Source organism: Salvelinus alpinus, chromosome 2 (genome assembly GCF_045679555.1).
Source record: "Salvelinus alpinus chromosome 2, SLU_Salpinus.1, whole genome shotgun sequence".
NCBI lineage: Eukaryota > Metazoa > Chordata > Actinopteri > Salmoniformes > Salmonidae > Salvelinus > Salvelinus alpinus.
Window position 1 is genome coordinate 66691934 of NC_092087.1, and position 24126 is coordinate 66716059.

At 40.1% G+C, this 24126-nt stretch overlaps 1 protein-coding gene across 1 annotated transcript in view; it reads left to right on the forward strand.

Annotated features, from left to right (window-relative positions):
• LOC139544098 (complement C3-like) overlaps positions 1 to 23823 on the forward strand; it is a 51431-nt gene extending 27608 nt beyond the window's left edge. The window contains exons 23-41 of the mRNA XM_071350864.1: positions 102 to 188; positions 1368 to 1571; positions 2263 to 2338; positions 6744 to 6903; positions 8395 to 8496; positions 8647 to 8797; positions 9000 to 9163; positions 10307 to 10465; positions 10770 to 10829; positions 11008 to 11098; positions 11305 to 11353; positions 11535 to 11622; positions 14924 to 15013; positions 15136 to 15241; positions 15566 to 15655; positions 15981 to 16064; positions 17707 to 17790; positions 18641 to 18776; positions 23507 to 23823. Of these exons, the coding sequence (XP_071206965.1) occupies positions 102 to 188; positions 1368 to 1571; positions 2263 to 2338; positions 6744 to 6903; positions 8395 to 8496; positions 8647 to 8797; positions 9000 to 9163; positions 10307 to 10465; positions 10770 to 10829; positions 11008 to 11098; positions 11305 to 11353; positions 11535 to 11622; positions 14924 to 15013; positions 15136 to 15241; positions 15566 to 15655; positions 15981 to 16064; positions 17707 to 17790; positions 18641 to 18776; positions 23507 to 23651 (2126 nt within the window). The 3' untranslated portion in view covers positions 23652 to 23823. The remainder of the gene's footprint in view (positions 1 to 101; positions 189 to 1367; positions 1572 to 2262; positions 2339 to 6743; positions 6904 to 8394; positions 8497 to 8646; positions 8798 to 8999; positions 9164 to 10306; positions 10466 to 10769; positions 10830 to 11007; positions 11099 to 11304; positions 11354 to 11534; positions 11623 to 14923; positions 15014 to 15135; positions 15242 to 15565; positions 15656 to 15980; positions 16065 to 17706; positions 17791 to 18640; positions 18777 to 23506) is intronic.
• The last annotated feature ends 303 nt before the right edge of the window (positions 23824 to 24126 follow it).

Genomic DNA, 24126 nt, shown 5'->3' on the forward strand with positions numbered 1-24126 from the left:
GTGAGATTGAATGGAAAAACTCGTAACAACTGTTTACATTATTTGCTCGCTCTGTCTTTGTCGCTGTCACTCTCTGTCTCTGTCTTTCTCCGGGTTAAAAGGGGGAACGGATACTGTGCGCGTTCGGAGTGGTGCACTGGTTAACCAGATTCCAAATACACCTGCCAGAACACACATAAGTGTGACAGGTGAGACGGAATGATCTGACACACATGGACCATTTAGAAATGTACTACGAATACGTGTTAACAACATTAGTTGAATAAGATAGTTGCCCTCGGCTCACTAGCTTCGTATTGGTTCACAAAGCTAGAGGACCACTGAGTAGCAAATGCCACGGCTATTAAGATCATCAGTAGGTCTATAGAATAAAACATTGTGTGGACCTTCGGAAGCTTACACTCTTCGAAAAAGCCTCTGGGGAAAGGGTTCTAACCTGGAACCAAAAGGGTTCTAACCTCGAACCAAAAAGGGTTATTTTATGGTGACAGCCGAAGAACCCTTTTAGGTTCTAGATAGCGCCTTTTTTCAAGAGAGTGTAGTGTAGGGATAAGTCGAGATCAGTAATAATGCTGTTGTAGTGTAGGGATAAGTTGAGATCAGTAATAATGATGTTGTAGTGTAGGGATAAGTTGAGATCAGTAATAATTCTGTTGTAGTGTAGGGATACGTTGAGATCAGTAATAATGATGTTGTAGTGTAGGGATAAGTTGAGATCTGTAATAATGCTGTTGTAGTGTAGGGATAAGTTGAGATCTGTAATAATGCTGTTGTAGTGTAGGGATAAGTTGAGATCTGTAATAATGCTGTTGTAGTGTAGGGATAAGTTGAGATCAGTAATAATGATGTTGTAGTGTAGGGATAAGTTGAGATCAGTAATAATGCTGTTGTAGTGTAGGGATAAGTTGAGATCAGTAATAATGCTGTTGTAGTGTAGGGATAAGTTGAGATCAGTAATAATACTGTTGTAGTGTAGGGATAAATTGAGATCTGTAATAATGCTGTTGTAGTGTAGGGATAAGTTGAGATCTGTAATAATGCTGTTGTAGTGTAGGGATAAGTTGAGATCAGTAATAATACTGTTGTAGTGTAGGGATAAATTGAGATCTGTAATAATGCTGTTGTAGTGTAGGGATAAGTCCAGATCAGTAATAATGCTGTTGTAGTGTAGGTCTATTAGATCCATGGTATTCTTTATAGGTTAAGTTAAATAAAGGCAAAAAAATAAACAAAAATAAACTGTCTTTGTCATGTTGTCACTGACCATTGACTAAGTCATATTCCAGTTATTATTATGTGTAATTGTATGCATTTATAATGTTTTAACGTCTGCATTTATATATGTTTTACTCTCTGCATCTTTTCAGGTGAGCAGTTGGCCAGCACGATAGAGGCAGCTATCAGTGGTTCACCCCTGGGCGACCTCCTTCGCCAACCAGGTGGCTGTGGGGAGCAAAACATGATAGGCATGACTTTACCTCTCATCGCCACTTATTACCTGGACACGACCAAACAGTGGGATAAGGTGGGATTAGAACGCAGAAATCAAGCAGTCAACTACATTCAAAGAGGTGAGAAAGTTGATGAATTCCACATTTTAGTTTTGGATTTACAGTTGCACACCTCCCAGAGAGGATAGCATTGATTGGAAGTAAACACATTAAAGTTATGCTATAGGCCTAATATTACAGTGCAGCTTTAACAATTAATGTTTTTGTTTCTCACATTTGATTTGTGGTTAACAAGCACACAAAAAGTAATTGTTCGATTTTTGCATTTAAAAAAAAAAATTTCTGCTTGAACAGATCAGGCGTGGGTTTCCTAGCCTTTGTAGCGAATTTGGTACTTTATCTTTCGACAGTCAGTGATGTAGGGGTAAATTAAAATAGGTGGGTAAATGCTGATCGTCGTTCGGGATGAGTAACGCTCCCTATATTTTCAAAATAAGTGTGTTTACTTCCACTGCACAACCCAGACTGAACGCTACTCGTACAAATCTTTTTTTTTTTCATTTGTTGACGTTTGTTTGTAAAACGCACAGAAGATTGCCCGTTAAACATAGATTTTTTAAATCATTGTTACTCTCTCGCTGCTTTGTGACTGAGTTGTGGAGTGAAATAACATAACATGTTAGCTACAAAGGCTTTGGGAAACTCGCCACACTGCCTGTGGTGTTATCAGTACAAGTTCTTTCTTATTGGCACAAAACTAATCGGCTTTGATTATCTTCCCGGTTCATGGTTTTCTTTTGTTATTGTCAAGGTTATGATCAGCAACTGGCGTATCGGAAAAGCGATGGATCATATGCTGCCTTTGATCATGAGCGTAGTGGTACCTGGTGAGCTACACCTTCCCCCACTCCCTCTCAATACCAGGGACACAACATTAGATGTACAACATGTAGGCCTAGGTCTACTGTATGTTAAAGCAACAGTCTGTGATTGGTGCGTCCATTTTTTAAACAAAATTATTGCCATTGCCATTGATTCTTCAAGAATTTAACAGCTGTTTTACCCCATTAGAACCCAAAATATAAGCACCATTTTACTAAAATGTTTGTAAAAATGTTTACAGTTTTTGATCTCATGAATGGTCAGTCCTTGCATCCACTGTATGTAACGTCATTTGGGTCTTTGCGTGTCAAAAAGATACACGTCAAATAACACTATTTGCATCTTTAACTGAATTGTACAGTACCCCCGTGAATTATTGGCACCCTAGGTAAATATGAACAAAAAAGGATGTGAAAAAATTTCATTTTTGTTCATCAGATTGATTTTATACTCTAAATATCATATGACTATAACCTCGAATTGTTAAACCTCTACAATTGTTAAAAGAAAAAAGAATTGTCATCAAGAAATTATTATTTTATTCAAAAACATGCGTGTCACCATTATTGGCAGCCCTAGAAATTCTTATGACCATGAAGGTAACCTGAGTCTTTGGGAACTCTTAAGTGGTCCATGAATTCCTGTTTCACTGGGGTATGAATATGAGGTGACACACAGGCTAAACTCCCTTAGTCATCCATCAATATGGGAAAGGCCAGAGTACACATAAATGAAATGAGACAAAAGGTTGTTGACCTTAACAAATCAGGCAATGGCTATAAAATAGATAGCTAAATGCCTGAAAATACCCATCTCCACTATTAGAGAAATTTAAAACGACTGGATCTGTGATGAACCTCCCTGGAAGAGGACGCAAGTGTATTTTGCCCCCACGCACCGTGAGAAAGATAGTTCAAGTGGCACAACAATCTCCAAAGATCACAGTTGGAGAATTGGAGAAGTTGGTTTCATCAAGTCTCCAAAACTACAATTAGACGCCACCTTCATGCCAACAAATTATTTGTAAGGGTTGCCAGAAGAACACCACTGCTGTCACCAAACCACACATTTAAGCACCTGGAGTTTGCTAAATGTCATTGGAACCACGTTTGATTGGAACCAGGTTCTATGTTCAGATGAGAGTAAAACAGAGCTTTTTGGCAACAAACACCAGAGGTGGTGTAAAAAGAGCAATGGTCATGCAGAAAATAACCTAATCCCCACTGTGAAGTGGTGGATCTGTGATGTTGTGAGACTGTTTGACTTCCAAAGGCCCTGGGAACCTTGTTAGGAGACATGGCATCATGGACTCCATCGAGTACCAGGAGATTTTAGTCCACAACCTGTCTGCCTCTGCCAGGAGTCGAAAACTTGGTCGTCGTTGGGTCTTCCAGCAGGACAACGATCCAAAGCATACCTCCAAATCCACACAAAAAGGGTTCACTGACCATAGAATTAAGCTTTTGCAATGGCCATCCCGGTCCCTTGACCTAAACCCCATTGAAAGCCTGTGGGGTGAGCTGAACAGGAGAGTCCACAAGTGAGGACCAAGGACTCTGAAGGATCTGGAGAGTTTTTCTATGGAGGAATGGTCTCAAATCCCATTCTGTGTGTTCTCCCACCTCATCAAACATTATAGAAGACGACTCAGAGCTGTTATCTTGGCAAAGGAAGGGTGCACAAAGGACTAAATGCAGGGGTGCCAATAATTGCATGTTTTTGAATAAAAGTATTATTTCTTGATGATGATTTCTTGATTTAAAAAAAAAAACTCAATTAAAGGTTAGATTCATGTGATATTTTGGTGTAAAATTAAGCTGATTAACAACAAAGACATTGTTCGCAGCCTTTTTGGTTCATATTTACCTAGGGTGCCAATAATTCAGGAGGGCACTGTATATGTTGACTTAAGACAATAAGACCTCATAATGGTGAGAAAAGACCAGAAGCAGCTTACACTTTGAGGAATCCACTTTAAGGAATCACAAATTCAGGCAATTTACGGTGCCTTCAGAAAGTATTCATACCCCTTGACATATTCCCCATTTATTTTTGTTACAGCCTGGATTTAAAATAGATTTTTTTTTTTATTCTCACCCATATACACATAATACCCCATAGTGAATTGTTTTATTTTTCTTATTTTAACACATTTATTGAAAATGAAATACAGACATATCAAATTTACATAAGTATTCACACCCCAGAGTCAAATCTTGCCATAGATTTTCAAGTAGATTTAAGTAAAAACTTTAACTCGGCCACTCAGGAACATTCACTGTCTTCTTGGTAAGTAACTTCCAGTGTAGATTTGGCCTAGTGTTTTAGGCTATTGTCCTGCTGAAAAGTGATTTCCCAGTGTCTGATGGAAAGCAGACTGAACCATGTGAACCAAACTCCCCGGTCTTTAACGACTACCAGCATACCTTTAACAAGATGCAGCCACCACTATGCTTGAACATTTGGAGAGTGGTACTCAGTATGTGTTGCGTTGGATTTGTCCCCAAAACAACACTTTGTATTCAGGACACCTTAGAGGCTGCTGCCCTATGTACATAGACTTGAAATCACTGGCCACAATTGCTTTGCCAATTTTTCTGCATTATTACTTTAGTGCCTTTTTGCAAACATGATGCATGTTTTGAATATTTTCTATGTTGTCCAGGCTTCCTTCTTTTCACTTTGTCAATTAGATTAGTATTGTGGAGTAATTACAATGTTGTTGATCCATCCTCAGTTTTTTCCCATCACAGCCATTCATTTTTATATATGTTTACCTTTAACTAGGCATTAAACTCTGTAACTCTTTTAAAAGTCACCATTGGCCCCATGGTGAAATCCCTGAGCGGTACAAAGATGAGGTAGTCATTCAAAAATCCTGTTAAACACTATTATTGCCCGCAGAGTGCATGCAACTTATTATGTTAAGCACATTTTTACTCCTGATTTTATTTAGGCTTGCCATCACAAAGGGGTTGAATACTTACAATCAAATTAAATGTATTTATAAAGCCCTTTTTACATCAGCAGATGTCATAAAGTGCTTATACAGAAACCCAGTCTAAAACCCCAAACAGCAGGCAATGCAGATGTACTGTAGAAGCACGGTGGCTAGGAAGGTCAGATTGTTCTTCAAGATGTTCAAACATTCATAGATGACCAGCAGGGTCAAATAATAATCACAGCGGTTGTAGAGGGTGCAACAGGTCAGCACCATAGGGTGTAAACGTCAGCTGGCTTTTCATAGCTGAGCATTCAGAGGTAGAGAGAGAGAGACGAAAAAAGCAGGTCCTGGCACATAGACTATTGCAGCATAGATACTGGAGGCTGAGACAGGGGTAGTTGTGGACAGGGCCAACCAGGCAGGATATAACCCCACCCACATTGCCAAAGCACAGCCCCCACACCACTAGAGGGATATCAACAGACCACCAACTTACTACCCTGAGACAAGGCTGAGTATACTGTAGCCCACGAAGATCTCCTCCACCGCACAAGCCCATGGGGGTGCAAAACCAGACAGGAAGATCACGTCAGTGACTCAACCCCTTCCTAGGGACTGCATGGAAGAGCACTAGTAAGCCAGTGACTCAGCCCCTGTAATCGGGTCAGAGGCAGAGAATCAGAGTGGATAGAAGGGAGCCGGCCAGGCAGAGAAAGCAAGGGTGGTTCGTCACTCCAGTGCCTTGCCGTTCACATTCGCACCCCTGGGCCAGACTACACTCAGTCATAAGACCTACTGAAGAGATGAGTCTTCAGTAAAGACTTAAAAGTCGAGACGAAGTCTGCGTCTCTCACATGGATAGGCAGACCATTCCATAAAAATGGAGCTCTATAGGAGAAAGCCCTGCCTCCAACTTTTCTTATAAATTCTAGAGACAATAAGGAGGCCTGCGTCTTGTGACCATACATGTAGGTATGTACGGCAGGACCAAATCGGAAAGATAGGTAGTAGCAAGTGGCGCAGCGGTCTAAGGCACTGCATCTCAGTGCAAGAGGCGTCACTACAGTCCCTGGTTTGATGCCAGGCTGTATCACATCCGGCTGTGATTGGCAGTCCCATAGGGCGGCGCACAATTGGTCCAGTGTTGTCCGGGTTTGGTCGGGGTAGGCCGTCATTGTAAATAAGAATCCATGTAATGCTTTGTAGGTCAGCAGAAAAACATTGACCTCACTGACTAAAGATGTTTCAACTTTCAGTTTTTTATTCATTTGTAAAAAAAATAAAGTAAAACATAATTCCACTTTGACATTATGGGGTATTGTGTGTAGACAAGTGACTCCCCCCCCCCCCCCATGGAAAAAGTCAAGGGGTGTGAATACTTTCTGAAGGCACTGTACAAGTTGACATTTCATTCATGGCAGGGTAAATGATACCTAACTGTACCTAAATCTCATCCTTCCATCTAGGTTAACAGCTTATGTTGCTAAGGTATTTGCCATGTCAAACTCGTTAATCGTTATTTCGGAAGATGTCCTGTGCAGTGCAGTCAAGTGGCTTGTCATGGAAAGACAGCGGCCCAATGGCATTTTCGAGGAAACTGGCAAACTCCTACATCCCACCATGATGGTACTGTTTGTGTTGCTGGCAGAAATATAATGAAATACATTTATTAAACTATTTAATTTATTTAATTGTATTAATCATATTATTTTGCAAAACTGATTTATCTAAAACTAATACATCGCACTCCTATCCTTGACAATATTTACATTACCATTGCCTTACAGGAATTAACCTATCTCTTATGTTCAGAGTATCCATGTAAATGTAACAAGAATTATAAAAGAAATACTGAACAAAATATAAACACAAATGCAAGAATTTAAACAATTTTACTGAGTTAGAGTTCATATAAGGAATCAGTCAATTGAAATAAATAAATTAGGCCCTAATCTATGGATTTGACATGACTAGAATTGCAGATATGCGTCTGCATCTGGTCACAGATACCTTCAAATAAAAGGTAAGGGCGTGGATCAGAAAACCAGTCAGTATCTGGTGTGACCACCCGTTTCCTCACAGCGTGACACATCTCCTTCACATAGAGTTGATCAGGCTGTTGATTGTGGCCTGTGGAATGTTGTCCCACTCCTCTTCAATGGCTGTGTGAAGTTGCTGGATATTGGCGGGAACTGGAACACGCTGCCATACACGTCGATCCAGAGCATCCCAAACATGCTCAATGGGTGACATTTCTGGTATGCAGGCCATGGAAGAACTGGGACATTTTCAGCTTTCAGGAATTGTGTACAGAATCTTGCACCATGGGGCCGTGCTTTATCATGCTGAAACATAAGGTGATGGCGGCGGATGAAGGGCACGGCAATGGGCCTCAGGATCTCGTCACGGTATCTCTGTGCATTTAAATTGCCATTGATAAAATGCAATTGTGTTCGTTGTCCGTGGCTTATGCCTGCCCATACCATAACCACCATGGGCACTCTGTTCACAATGTTGACATCAGCAAACCGCTCGCCCACATGACGCAATACACGTGGTCTGCGGTTGTGAGGCCGGTTGGACGTACTGACAAATTCTCTAAAACAAAGTTGGAGGCAGCTTATGGTAGAGAAATTAACATTCAATTCTCCGATGGACATTCCTGCAGTCAGCATGCCAATTGCATGCTCACTCAAAAAAGATCTGTGGCATTGTGTTGTGTGACAAAACTGCACATTTTAGTGGCCTTATATTGTCCCCATCACAAGGTGCACCTGTGTAAGGATCATGCTGTTTAATCAGCTTCTTGATATGCCACACCTGTCATGTGGATTATCTTGGCGAAGGAGAAATGCTCACTAACAGGAATGTAAAATTTGGCACAACATTTTTGAAAAATAAGCTTTTTGTGTGTATGGAACATTTCTGGGATCTTTTATTTCAGCTCATGAAACATGGTACCAACACTTTACATGTTGCCATTATATTTCTGTTCAGTGTATTTCTCAGTTGTATCTTGAGTTTTTGAGTCTGTAAAATATTGAGAACATAAAATATTAAACCAAAAACCCAGACACCAACTTAGATATGGTAATTTCTGTCTGTGCCTATCTACAGGGAGATGTACTGGGGAAAGACGTGGATGACACCTTGACAGCATTTGTGCTCATAACCATGCAGGAAGCATACACAATTTGCAAAAATTATGATGGTATCAGTGTAAGTGGAATTTACACATTCTCATGTCTTCCTATTACTTCTCTCATACCCATGTTTTCTATGGCCATGCATAGTCAAATAACAAAGGCATTGAGTAGTTTTTGAATGCCTTTTAAGATACTTAAAAGGCCTCTCTTCCTCTCTCTCCAGAACCTGCCAGAGAGCATTAAAAAGGCTAAGCAATACCTAGAATTTCGGAATCAACACCTGACCAACCCTTATTCAGTGGCTATGACCTCATACGCCCTGGCTAACGAGGGCAAGCTCAACCAGGCTATCCTATTCAAACACTCATCTACAGGTGACCGTATAAATCCTCCTTTATAGTAGGAAATATTGAGTAATTGAACCCTATGATGGACAGTATTATGTAGCCTAACCCATTTTTGACTTTTATAGCCCGGTACTCTCTGCATCAAAAAGCTACATTTTGCCAGTGTAGCAGATGTTTTTGTACATTTTGGTTTTGTTAATAATGAATCATGTTTGTGTTTCCCCCACAGACCGGACCCACTGGCCTGTTTCAGAGAATCGCCTTCTCACACTGGAGGCCACAGCTTACGCCCTGTTGGCCCTGGTGAAGGCCGGTGCCATTGAGGAAGCTGGTCCCATCGTCAGGTGGCTCAAAAGCCAGGGTTTTCAAAGAGGAGGTGATTCATCCACTCAGGTACAGCCAGACCCATGTGACAAGTAACATCACGCATCCAACAAGGGCAAACAGGCTGGCTAACTAACCTTGGCTAAGACGGGCTAATGTCCATACATCATTTGAAACAGGCTGCTTCGGGGTCATGCAACATTATAATTCAATATAAGGAAATATGCCGTGTGGGGATGCACCATGTTATAGAAATCTGCATTTAGGATAAAACAAAACAGCACTCAAGAGCCACATACATTGAGGTCTGAAATGATTGACACTCTTGATAAAGCTGAGCAATGATGACTGTAAAATAAATCATTCAAATAGTGAGTTATATTGTATTCTCAAAATGTTTTGGAAATGACATTATTTCCTACTAATACAATTGCTCAGAGAAAGAGATTTTGTTTAACTATTCATTTTTTTTCTCAAAAAGATAGGGGTCAAAATGATTAGAAAGGTAGGGGTCATAACGGGAGGTTAGCATGTCTTGGCGGTATGATCTTAGACCCTTTGTAACTTTCTCACTCATCGTCATTCATGATTCATCCAGGATTATCCGTAATCATGGTAGCATCCCCATTAATGTAGAAGTGTTTAGAAACATATTCTATTATTATTTACAATAAAAGTGACTCCAAAATAACACAATACATTATTTACCATTCATTTCTATGAGGCACAAAATAATCTGAAACACAACCAAAACTAACTGAAAATGGTTCCAACAAGTTTGTAGTGTACTAGGAATATGGGACCAAATACTAAAATGTATTTATAAGAATCTTTAGGGGTGTCAATAATTTTGACCCCTTCCCTTTTCAGAAAATAAAGTACTACTTGTAAAAAAAAAGATATATCTTTCCCTGAGCAATTCTATTATACTGAACAAAAAATATAAATGCAACATACAACAATGGAAAGGATTTTACTGAGTTACAGTTCACAGAAGGAAATCAGTCAATTGAAATAACTTCATTAGGCCCTAATCTATCGACTTTACATGACTGGGATTTTTTTCCAGGATACAATATAGCTCAGTATTTTAGTTATTTATTTTATACATCGTTATTGCTAATCTTTATCAAGGGTATCATTCATTTCGGACCCGACTGTATACAGGCTTGGTACACTTTCAACCCCCTCCTTCTGTTTCTTCCAAAACAGTCCACTATCATGGTGTTCCAGGCTGTGGCAGAGTACATGACGAAAGCAGGAAAAGTAAAAGACATTGATCTGAATGTGGACATTGATATCTCAGGGAGAACTAAAGTCATCAAGTGGTCATTTAGCAAGAGTAACGCCCTACTCACACGCACCGACAAGGTAAGGACGTACGCGCACATAAGCCTCTTTGTAACACGTGAGAAGTGCGAGCCTATTGTCCGTGAGCCTAGAACACAGTCGAGACAAACTTTTGGGTCACTCGAATCACATTTCTCAGTCAGAATGTTGTGGTGTGAACATGGTTCCCTGAGGAAAGGAACAAGGCAACCTGCATCACAGAGGGGGAAGGAGAAATGTTTGTTAGAGAAAGTGAATTAAGAGAATAGTTGATCATGGTGAGAGACGGAGGAAGGCTATTTTGTCTGTTAGGCAGGTCTTAAATGAACGTTTGTATTCTGTATAGGTCCAGCTGCATGAGAACTTCACAGTAACTGCCAAAGGAACTGGTCAGGGGGAATTATTGGTAAGAAGGAGGGGAGAGGGGGAGGGGAGAGGGGGGGGGGGGGGGGGGGGTTAAATTGCACTGGATTTAAATTAGCCTAATTAGTGTGTGAAGACATTTGATTGATAACATAAAGATAGAATTTGTACCCGGGGATAACCAAGTAACACCAACCCTCTCCTTGCCTATCCATGTCAAGGTTACAACCTTATACTATGCCATGCCCAAGGAGGAGAACCAAGACTGCAAAAACTTTGTGCTTGATGTGAAACTAATAAAGCAGGCTACAGGTAGGCTACTTGTCATGGCTATTGAGTTTCCACTCAACTGACGTTTTGTTTGTTTTGTTTTATTCATTGAAATGTGGAAGAGAGCCACTAGTGGCAGATTTCAGTTTGGTGGTTGTTGATATCGGCATGACTGAAGTGGCCCCACTGTGTATGATGATGTCATATTGCTAAATCTACCTTCAAAGTGACATCTCTTGTCTTTAAAGTTGCACTCAACAGAGCTACAGAGACATATATGCTCCACATTGACGTGTTGTAAGTAAAAGAAAAACCTGATTACTCGGGCTATACTGTAATCACCATCGTACTTTGCCGTAGGCCAATATTATTGTTAGATTTTATTCTTATCCAGTGAGGAAAAGGAAACACAGTACATGCAAAAATGAAATCATATAAAATCAAGTCTTTCTTATGGACACTCCTATTCTCTCCCAAGGTTTAAATCTGACAGAAATGCCACCATGACCATTTTAGACATCAGCTTGCTGACTGGCTTTGTAGTTGACTTTGAGGATCTGAAACAGGTGAGTTATCAATGTTGATATAGCAGATGGCTTATGGTGCATCGCTACTGCCTTTCTGAGACCTAGAAGTACTGTTGCCCGGGCATGGATCCAGAAAACGTATTGCCATGTACTGGGTCATTAGTATTGACTGTGCTTCTTGCAGATAGCTTCGACTCCAGGTTTTCTAGGAGGTTTCTTCAGGACGCCTGGATTCATTGGATGTCAGAGAGGGATCACAGTGCTCCTTTTGGCTGGACAATTTCTGTGATACATACATAGCAAAACAGCTTGCAGATATGCCATCTTAATTTGATCACTCCATTGTTGCAGAGAAATGCAAATTGTACTGTTTTTGAGGTTTAAAGGCTTCTAAAGTTTCCACAAATCATGCTGTGAGAAACATGGTCAAATTAAGATAGCAGATCTGTATGTACTCTTATCCTTAATAGTCTTTCATTGGCCTAATTGTAATATTTCCCTGTAAAATTAATTAGGTCTATACTTGCAAACATTTAAAAAAGGTTTTAGTTTAAGATTAAGCATCAGCCAATTAAAATCGTTAATTCTTAGGGATAGCCCCCTTTTTTTCAATTTTCGCCTAAAATGACATCCACAAATCTAACTGCCTGTAGCTCAGGCCCTGAAGCAAGGGTATGCATATTCTTCGTACCATTTGAAAGGAAACACTTTGAAGTTTGTGGAAATGTGAATTGAATGTAGGAGAAAATAACACAATAGATCTGGTGGAAGAAAATACAAAGAAAAAAACAACCGTTTTTTGTTGTATTTTTTTTTCTACCACCATCTTTGAAATGCAACAGAGGTCCCAAATCTATCCATCACTCTGGTTGTAATTCCGATGGTGTCCACAAGAGGGCAGCAGTGTATGTGCAAAGTTTCAGACTGATAACTTGAAGTATGAGCAAGCTACATGACATTTAGTGTGAAGTCATCGTTAGCAGCAAAATTGTGCAATAGATACGGGGTTGCCCAGCTCATTGGCTATCTAGATAGCTTTGTTTGACCCCGATTTGGTGCTTTTGACAAAGTTACAGTCAATCAAGTGAAGACCGCCTGTGTCATCGGCGCGCCATGAAGGTGTCGCTCTCTGACCAAATTTGGTGTCCTATAGGATATACTACACTCCTAATGATATAGTGAAGTCTGGTTACATTCTAGGATCTCTGACGAATAAATACGAACGTAATTTGACTGGCTGAAACAACGTTTAGGGTTAGATTTTCACAGATTCCTTTCTTTGCAAATTGAACGAGTGGAAATACAAAATTGATTGTGCATGCTATATGGACCTTTTTAGGATATGAAAAAGGATTTTATCTAATGAAACGACACTTCATGTTATCTCTGGGACCCTTGGGATGATAAATCAGAGCAAGATTTCAGAATGTAAGTAGACATTTCACCGTCAGAGGTGATTTTATCAAACCTGTCGCGGTTAAAAAAGTGTTTGTTGTTTTGAGCACTCCTCAAACAATAGCATGGCATTTTTTCGCAGTAATAGCTACTGTAAATTGGACAGTGCAGTTATATTAACAAAAATTTAAGCTTTCAGCCGATATAAGACACTTATATGTTCCGACATTTGTTGTTTCTCTAAAATCTGAGATCAGGACACACGGCGCTACATGATTTACAATTGTCCCGTTGATGGAACGCCTATCCCTAATTAACGTAGTTGCACTTGATCAAAGGCTTCATGTTAGCTGTTTCCATTACATAACCTGGCAAATTTAGCCCTATGCTAACCTCACTATGTGAACATGATTATATCCGGTAAAAATTCCATATTAGGCTATTAAAATTGGCGATGTAGTTGGACGTGATAGAACACTTTTGCTTAACAGCAGTCAAACAGCAAAATCGGCTAATCAGTTACTAAAACGCGCACCAACTTTTTGGACGATTAGCTCACCTGGTGAGGTTAGCATAGTGCTAACATATGCCAGGTTATCTGATGGGACCAGCTACAATGTAGCGTTCTATCATGTGACACTACGTCAACGATTTTAATTGGCTGGTGCTTAAACTTAACCTTGAATTGAAACTTTCTGAATGTTCTCAAGTATGGTCCTACATATTTCCATTTCACACAATATAAACATGTGGCTAGCTATACATACAGATGAGAGGAGGCTGGTGGCAGGAGCTATAGTAGGATGGGCTCATTGTAATGGCTGGAATGGTATCAAACACATCAAACATATGGAAACCACATGTTTGTCTCTGTTCCAATTATTCCATTCCAGCCATTACAATGAACCCGTCCTCCTATAGCTTCTCCCACCAGCCTCCTCTGATACAGATAGAAACAACTGAGTGTGGCAGAATATGGACAAAATGCATAAAACTGTTCAACTTTACATTCAGTGTCACCAGATTATATAAACCATTAAATTGTGTCTATAGACTTCTGCAACCATACTGTCTGCACTAAAGTCCCTTTGTAGCAGTTAAGTACCTTACTCTTTTAGTTTTCCATTAAAATAGGCAAAAAGAAGAAAAAAGTGTTTGCATTTTAGCAACAACAAAAAATATTCCTGAGAAATAATTTTGCTAGGACTGTCTGAGAGTGGTCTGAGTGAGGGGCCAAATAGAAGGGATATGTATCCTGAAAACTAGCTGTTATTATTGGCTGAGAGGTCATGCAAAACCTGATTACAAGGTCCTGTTTCAACCAGCAACAATCAGGAATAACACAGATCAATTTGCTTCACATTCAATTTGCTTTACAATGTTAGTTTCATCAGCTGTTGCACAATAGAATACAAAACACAGGCAAAACAGAATTGTGACTGCACTGGGCCTCACACATGTGATTACACCTTTGGCGGAATTGTTACTGAGGATATTATAAACATGTTATTTTTATATACCGGTAGTAGTCGATAACTGGACACAAAAGTTAGTGTTCGCAGTTCTGGTGGATTCTTTATTCTGAAGAATCTCAGCCAGAACTTCTTCCATCACTACTACCGCCACAGAGTAACACCGCCATCTATTGGATTGATAGTAGAACTACAGCTTGTAGGAGATAAATGCGACATTAATTAGACAGCTTAACTTTTGGTTTAAAAAATATCAAAAGCGTGTCTTTTTCTAGTGTCTAATTTTTCAACCCATTACAACTGCTTAAATACCGGTCTGATGTAGTTATGGCAATACTCTTAAACCTTCAGGCTGCATGAACACACAGCATTGCCTAAGTACACAGTTTATTTTCATTTTCCGCTTTTTTTTTGTGTGGATAATACCATAAACATTAATGGTTCAAAGTTCACTCTTGTGTTTCTGCTTGCAGTTGTCAACCGGGACGGAAAGGTACATTCAGAAGTTTGAAATGGACAAAAAGTTGTCTGAGAGGGGCTCCCTCATCATCTATCTTGACCAGGTATCTGTTTGTGACATGCCACGCTGGTATTGACATGGCTTTCTTCTTCTCAGTGACATGTATACAAGGACGTAACTTAATTTTATTATTAACCTTTCACTATATCTCCGGTATTCTTTAAGGTTTCTAATACACTAGCAGACAAGGTGGCGTTCAGAATACACAAGGTACAAGATGTAGGTCTGCTTCAACCAGTCGGGGTCACCGTTTATGAATACTATGCTCAAGGTATGCTTTATTTTTAGAGGGGAAATGAACCAGACCTGGTTTAAATAGAATTCACATTTCTTTAAAATACTTAACCTGTGCTTGATTCAGCTTGGCTGGTGGAATGGAACAAATGGAATAGTCCCAAAAGTATAAACCCTGCCCATCTGGCATTCCAGGCAGGCTCAATCAAACACTCAAAGTATTTGAAAGAAAACATATACTATTAGAACCCAGGTCTGATAAGCACAGACACTCACATGTGCCTCATAGACTACAATGCATTCACTAGAAATGCCAACGCACAGAAGAAATTGTCTTGAATAGGGACTTTTGTCATTTTAGAGAACCGCTGTGTGAAGTTCTACCACCCAAAGAAGAAGGATGGAACCCTGAACAGGCTTTGTCAGGATGATGTGTGCCATTGTGCTGAAGGTACCACGCCTCGGTGGCCAAATTGCTGCCAAAAAGTAGTTGCAGTTATAGGATCAGCTTACCCTAAAATCCCAAATATCATGTTCCATTTTCACATGGAATGATCATTTTGCCTGTACAATAATATGTTAATGTAGCCTGGGTAACAGTCTGTTTCTGCCATCATTCCACTCCAGAGTACAAGGAGTGGAATGTTTGCACAAAACAGGTTCTGAATTTCAGCCTAATGTTAATATACTGAATGCCAAAGTAATACTGTCCTCACTATATAGATTGGCTGGTTACTTTGACATTTTCATACTCACACATGACCTTTCTTTCATAGAGAGCTGTAGCTTCCAGAAGAAACATGGAGACGTGAGTGAAGTGAAATTGTTGGACAAAGCCTGCGAAGCTGGAATGGATTATGGTAAGTCTCTAGTCTTTTGAGACAGACAATTGTGTTCAGTAGTATGGCACAATGATGCAAAGTGCTTTGCAATGGAACATTTGTATTTTCTCCCTACTGGACACAACTCAGGTATTATTAAAGTGAACAAAATTATAAACTCAGCAAAAAAAGAAACGGCCCTTTTTCAGGACCCTGTCTTTCAAAGATAATTCGTAAAAATCCAAATAACTTCACAGATCTTCATAGTAAACGGTTTAACACTGTTTCCCATGCTTGTTCAATGAACCATAAACAATTAATCAACATGCACCTTTGGAACAGTCGTTAAGACACTAACAGCTTACAGATGGTAGGCAATTAAGGTCACAGTTATGAAAACTTAGGACACTAAAGAGGCCTTTCTACTGACTCTGAAAAACACCAAAAGAAAGATGCCCAGGGTCTCTGCTCATCTGTGTGAACGTGCGTTAGGCATGCTCCAAGGAGGCATGACAACTGCAGATGTGGCCAGGGCAATGAATTGCAAGGTCTGTACTGTGAGACGCCTAAGACAGCGCTACAGGGAGACAGGAGGGACAGCTGATCGCCCTCGCAGTGGCAGACCACGTGTAGCAACACCTGCACAGGATCGGTACATCCAAACATCACACCTGCAGGACAAGTACAGGATGGCGACAACAACTGCCCGAGTTACACCAGGAATGCACAATCCCTCCATCAGTGTTCAGACTGTCCGCAATAGGCTGAGAGAGGCTGGACTGAGGGCTTGTAGGGCTGTGGTAAGGCAGACATCACTGGCAACAACTTCGCCTATGGGCACAAATCCATTGTCGCTGGACCAGTCAGGACTGGCAAAAAGTGCTCTTCACTGATGAGTCATGGTTTTGTCTCACCAGGGGTGATGGTTGGATTCGCGTTTATCGTCGAAGGAATGAGCATTACACTGAGGCTTGTACTCTGGAGTGAGATCGATTTGGAGGTGGAGGGTCCGTCATGGTCTGAGGCGGTGTGTCACAGCATCATCGACTGAGCTTGTTGTCATTGCAGGCAATCTCAACGCTGTGCGTTACAGGGAAGACATCCTCCTCCCTAATGTGGTACCCTTCCTGCAGGCTTATCCTGACATGACCCTCCAGCATGACAATGCCACCAGCCACCCTGCTCGTTCTGTGCGTGATTTCCTGCAAGATAGGAATGTCAGTGTTCTGCCATGGCCAGCGAAGAGCCCGGCTCTCAATCCCAATGAGCACATCTGGGACCTGTTGGATCGGAGGGTGAGGGCTAGGGCCATTCCCCCCAGAAATGTCCAGCAACTTGCAGGTGCCTTGGTGGAAGAGTGGGGTAACATCTCACAGCAAGAACTGGCAAATCTGGTGCAGTCCATGAGGAGGAGATGCACTGCAGTACTTAATGCAGCTGGTGGCCACACCAGATACTGACTGTTACTTTTGATTTTGATCCCCCCTTTGTTCAGGGACACATTATTCTACTTCTGTTAGTCACATGTCTGTGGAACTTGTTCAGTTTATGTCTCAGTTGTTGAATCTTGTTATGTTCATACAAATATTTACACAAAAAATAAATGCAGTTTACAGTGAGGACGTTTCTTTTTTTGCTGAGTTTATGTTTACTTATTCATATGACTGTCTTTTTTTCACAGTTTTCAAAGCCTCCTTGGTTAACGCAACACTGGAGTCCTACACTGATACATACCTAATGGAAATAAAAATGATTATCAAACAAGGTAGGATAAGTCCTTAATGTTTATTCCGGAGTTCCCAAACGATAATCATTCACTGCTGGATTATATTGAGTAGGACTATGTGTATCAACAGTGACAGTTGATATTTTGTTAACATTTTCAAATGCTCCTCTCACTTTAACACAAATGTGTCATTCCACAAATAGAGTGCCTATTGGGTAGTGTAATTTGTCAAATATATATATTTTGAATTTTTCACCTAATTTTCACATTCTGTTCAACTTCATAAAAAAACATGTTTCCCCATCTCAAGAGGTTTAATTAAGAGGAATTACTATAAAAAAGTGACAGGGTTGATCGTAACAGTGTTGACAATTTCATCTTGAATCAACCATAACTTCCCTTCTGACAGGGGAAATCTTCAGAAATGACTTTCCCAAAGCAACAAAGTAAATAGGGCTTCACAATGATGGTGAAAACTTGTGAAAATCTTGGGGTTATGTGGGATAAAATTTTCCCGAAGTTGACATGATGTGGGACATGCCAAAATGGGGATTTTCAGAGAAAACAAATCCCTTACTTGAATAAAAACACACTGCTATTGGAATTATTAACATGGTTTAGTTAAAGCATAGATATTTGTGATCCAAATGGTAAATCAAGTGTTTTATCAACATTTACACACAATGTCTGAAGTACATAAAAGGCAATGTATTCGTAGAGTGACCCAAATATTCCCTAGAAACACAATATAGTTATATTCCCTAGAAACACAATATAGTTTTGCACACAAATGCAAATGTTTTTGTTTTGCAAGCCGCTCTTTTTCCAGAAAGTTTAAAACCAAGTTCTTTAGAAATGAGATCAACGTTAATGTTCAATTTGTCTTTAGGCACTGACCTTCTGTTGGAGGGGGAAAAGCGCTTGTTCCTGGCCCACCCCTCCTGTAGAGAGACACTGGATCTGGAAAAAGGCAAGAGCTACCTGCTCATTGGAGACACTGCAGGTCTTATCCAGAGTGGTGACAGGTAAGAAATGTCTCATCATTTCATTACGCTAGTTTCAAACGAGTTTAAGAGAAATCTTGCCTACGACTCATATTTTTGCAAAGAGCAACTTTCATGATTTTTTTTTTTTACGAAAACCAGATGTTTTAGGCTCAGTTATAGTGAAACACGTCTATTCTGGTCTTCATTTTGACTGTTCGTTGCAAAAGTGATATATTTAGGTATTTTAGTAGTAAATATATCTATTTTCGCCACTAGCAGTACCATTGGGAATCGTAATGTAAAGTGACTCCACGTCATCTCAAGGGAGGGGTTCCGTATGAAATACCCCCCCTTCTAGATGTGCTGGGTGGTACCACCTCAAGTATTACTATAAAAGCAGGTGAAAGCCCACCTTATTTGGTAATGGTCTTGGTAAGTGGAGTGTGCCAATATATTTTGCATGATGCATCCTTGACTAGACTACTGAAGTTACACAAAATTCAAAAGGCAGTAAGGCACATTTCCCCATATGGACAACAATTCAAAGTTTTTGCTTACCGTTGTCACGCCCTGACCGCAGAGAGCCTTTTTATTTCTCGATCTTGTTAGGTCAGGGTGTGATTTGGGTGGGCATTCTATGTTCTATATTTCTTTGTTTTTGGCCGAGTGTGGTTCCCAATCAGAGGCAGCTGTCTATCGTTGTCTCTGATTAGGAATCATACTTAGGCAACCTGTTTTGCCACCTTAGTTGTGGGATGTTGTCTTCGTTTAATGCATGTATAGCCTTACGGAGCTTCACGTTCGTTTTTGTTTTGTTTATTGTTTTGTTAAAATGTACGCTAAAAGTAAAATGTACGCTCACCACGCTGGACCTTGGTCCGGTCATTTTCAAGACGACGCTCGTGACAACCGTTTCATACACATCTATGTATTTTACAAAAAAACATGTAAGCTATGAGGATTATACATTTATATTTGTAGCTACATCCTAAGAAGAAATAGATGCCAATGGTGGTCATGTCAACTTGTTGTATTTTTTCCCCAACCAATGACTGATTGGTGGCGCAGTCTGCTTAAACAGTTGGCTCATACTGTAGTTGAATGGTTGTGAGCTCTAATCAATATGTATAACTTTTTTAATTTAACCTTTATTTAACTAGGCAAGTCAGTTATGAACAAATTATTATTTACAATGACGGTCTAGGAATAGTGGGTTAACTGCCTTGTTCAGGGGCAGAACGAGAGATTTTTACCTTGTCAGCTTGGAGATTTGATCTAGCAACCTTTCAGTTATTGGCCCAACGCTCTAACCACGGCAGGTAGCCTATAACAGGGGGCACTGTACTACATTCCTTTTCGACACATTTATTATATTACAGACACCTTAATGCACACTTATGTGAGCTAAACTTAAAAATTAAAAAATGTATAACATTTTCCTTCAAGTATGTTTTGGAGTACTAAAGTTACAAGAAAAACGCTTAAATACATGTAATTTTGTCCTTGAAACATTTAATTGAAATACTATTAGTAGAAATACTACTAATTCCATTCATTCCTATGGTGGACTGCTCCTACTTGGGAGTGTCAATATGGCCGACCGGTGGCTTCAAAGCCTCTCAATGGCTAGTAGATAGCATCAGAAATCAAGGGTTTATATACGTTATTGGTTCTAATTCCACATGAGGCAGATATCTATATACAGCTCTGGAAAAAAATAAAAGAGACCACTGTAAAATTATCAGTTTCTCTGGTTTTACTATTTATAGGTATGTGTTTGGGTAAAATGAAGATTTTAGTTTTATTCTATAAACTACTGACAACATTTCTCCCAAATTCCAAATAAAAATATTGTCATTTAGAGCATTTATTTGCAGAAAATGACAACTGGTCAAAATAACAAAAAAGATGCAGTATTGTCAGACCTCGAATAATGCAAAGAAAATAAGTTCATATTCCTTTTTAAACAACACAATAGTAATGTTTTAACTTAGGAAGAGTTCAGGAAACTATATTTGGTGGAATAACCCTGATTTTCAATCACAGCTTTCATGTGTCTTGGCATGCTCTCCACCAGTCTTTCACGTTGATGTTGGGTGACTTTATGCCACTCCTGGCGCAAAAATTCAAGCAGCTCGGCTTTGAGGTTTTCTATGGGGTTCAGGTCTTGAGATTGGGCTGGCCATGACAGGGTCTTGATTTGGTGGTCCTCCATCCACACTTTGATTGACCTGGCTGTGTGGCACAGAGCATTGTCCTGCTGGAAAAAACAATCCTCAGAGTTGGGGAACATTGTCAGAACAGAAGGAAGCAAGTTTTCTTCCAGGACAACCTTGTACGTGGCTTGATTCATGCGTCTTTCACAAAGACATCTGGATTCGCACCAGGGTCTGTAGTGACACCTCTAGCACTGAGATGCAGTGCCTTAGACTGCTGCGCCACTCAGCAGCCCCCACACCGCATCGTTCACCTGGAATGCTTCTCCAACAGTCTTGAAGGAGTTCCCACATATGCTAAGCACTTGTTGGCTGCTTTTCCTTCACTCTGCGGTTGAAGTCGGGGGATTGTGGAGGCCAGGTCATCCGATGCAGCAGTCCATCAATCCCCTTCTTGATAAAATAGCCCTTACACAGCCTGGAGGTGTGTTGGGTCATTGTCCTGTTGAAAACAAATGATAGTCCCACTAAGCCCAAACCAGTTGGGATGGCGTATCACTGCAGAATGCTGTGGTGGCCATGGTGACAGTGTCACCAGCAAAGCACTCCCACACCATAACACTTCCTCCTCCATGCTTTACGGTGGGAAATACACATGCGGAGATCATCCGTTCACACACACTGTGTCTCACAAAGACATGAAGTTGGAACCAAAAGTCCCAAATTTGGACTCCAGACCAAAGGATACATTTCCACCAGTCTAATGTTCATTGCTTGTGTTTCTTGGCCCAAGCAAGTCTCTTCTTCTTATTGGTGTCCTTTAGTGATGGTTTCTTTGCAGCAATTTGACCACGAAGGCCTGATTCACACAATCTCGTCTGAACAGTTGATGTTGAAATATGTCTGTTACTTAAACTCTGTGAAGCATTTATTTGGGCTGCAATTTCTGAGGCTGGTAAGTCTAATGAATGTATCCTCTGCAGCAGAAGTAACTGTCTTCCATTCCTGTGGAGGTCCTCATGAGAGCCAGTTTCATCATAGCACTTGATGGTTTTTGTGCGACTGCACTTGAAGAAACTTTAAAAGTTCAGGGTTGACTGACCTTCATGTCTTAAAGTAATGATGGACTGTCATTTCTCTTTGCTTATTTGAGCTGTTCTTGCCATAATATGGACGTGGTCTTTTACCAAATAGGGCTATGTTCTGTATACCCCCCTACCTTGTCACAACCCAACTGATTGGCTTTAGAAGGAAATAAATTCCATAAATGTACTTTTAAGAAGGCACACCTGTTAATTGAAATGCATTCAAGGTGACTACCTCATGAAGCTGGTTGAGAGAATGCCAAGAGTGTGCAAAGCTATCATCAAGCCAAAGGGTGGCTACAAGGAAGAATCTCAAATATAAAATATCTTTTGATTTGTTTGTTTGATTTGTTTGCTTTTTTGGTTACTACATGATTCCATATGTGTTATTTCATAGTTGATGTCTGCACTATTATTCTACAATGTAGAAAAATAGTAAAAATAATGTATTTACAATATTCATCCTGTGCCCACACACTTCTAATTCTGAAAAGTGCAAATATACCTGTGAGAGGTGTCGCCCTGGTAGTAGTTGAAGTTTTTTATAAAGTACCCAAAACCAATCTGAGTTAATTTGACAATTGGAAAAAGAGCTACTGTGTAAATACTGCAATGCAGGTTGGATTGAATTGAACCCCTCGTCTTCATTTTCAAGGTGATGATTGCACTTTTCTTCCCAACATAATCCCGCAATAAATGTGAGTCCACATTTCACTGTGAGCTAACTGTCCAGAGCCGTATTTGCTCGTGATGCACATCATTTTATTATCAGAGTGTGCCAGTGGACTGGTAAGTGTATATATGAGCAATTCCCCCCAACCACAACTTCTCATTTGAATGCTTTTTGTTTTTTTAAAGGGGTTGGGCAAGGCTGAAATTGAGCTTGAAAGTTACTCCCTGATGTTAAATCTGACTTTGGAATCAGATTCCTGATTATCCCTTCAAGTGTAGATCAGATGAAACAAACAATGGCATGCAGCATAAGCTTTAAAGGAGTAGTTCAGTATTTTACTACTTGCTGTTAGATGGTTCCTCACCCATAAATCAGTCTATGGGCCAGGAAAAACTGTAATCCATGGTTCTGTTTTCGTTAAACAGCCATTACAAACTTCAACTAACTTTAGCCACCGCTAGCTAACAATCAATGGAAGTGATGGGGGGGGGGATGTGAGCATGTTATTTTTTGAATGGCCAAATCACCTTTAAGTAACATGAAGCCGAATATGGAGTTGATTTTAATTGATTTCAGGTGATTTGGAGAAACAAAAATGTTTATATGCCCCCATCAATTTCAATGATTTTTATGCGAGCAGTGGCTAAAATTTGTAGTGGCTGTTTAAAGACAATTGAACCATGGATTACAGTTTCTCCTGACCCATAGACTACTTTCATCTAACATCAAGTTGTAAAATCCTAAACTACTCCTTTTAAGTAAAAGCTATAAATGAGCTATTTCATTAACTGTAACTATATTTCTGTCACGCTACTAGACCGCAAACCCTGCTAAGAGCTATGTCTTTGTTTCTAGATTCGAGTACGTATTGGGTGAGCGGACATGGATCGAATACTGGCCCACAAGTGCTGAGTGCAATATCCGGGGTCCGATCAGGAAAAGATGTTTGGAAATCAATGACTTTGTTAGCGTAATGGAAAACGAAGGATGTGTAAACTAGAGTGAACATGTGTTATTCTGTTGTTTTCATTTTGTCACGGTTAAATTTTTCCCTTGCAAAAGAATGTCTTTGCACCAACTGTAGCTTTAATTAGTGCTGTACTTGTCAATTTAAAATGCTTTGTTTGTTGTACTGGAAGATGATAAAAACATGAATAAAGATGTTAATCCAATTTTCTGGGTTGACACCAGTTTCAGTCCAGGGGTTAAACCAGGGTCATCCATGTCCCTACCTGTCCCATGCGGTCCTGTGTGGCTCAGTAGGCAAAGCAATTGACTTGCACCGTCTGGGCATACCCATACGAAAACGTATGCATGCACCAGTTAAGAGTAAAGACATATATCCATGAAGGTAAATCTACAAAGAAATGATGGCCTGGCTGGTTGGTGTTGTAATGCAATGCAGTACTTTTTCAAACCAACTTTTAAATAGATCCAAAAAACAAACTCTACCAGTAGGTGGCCCACTTCCACAG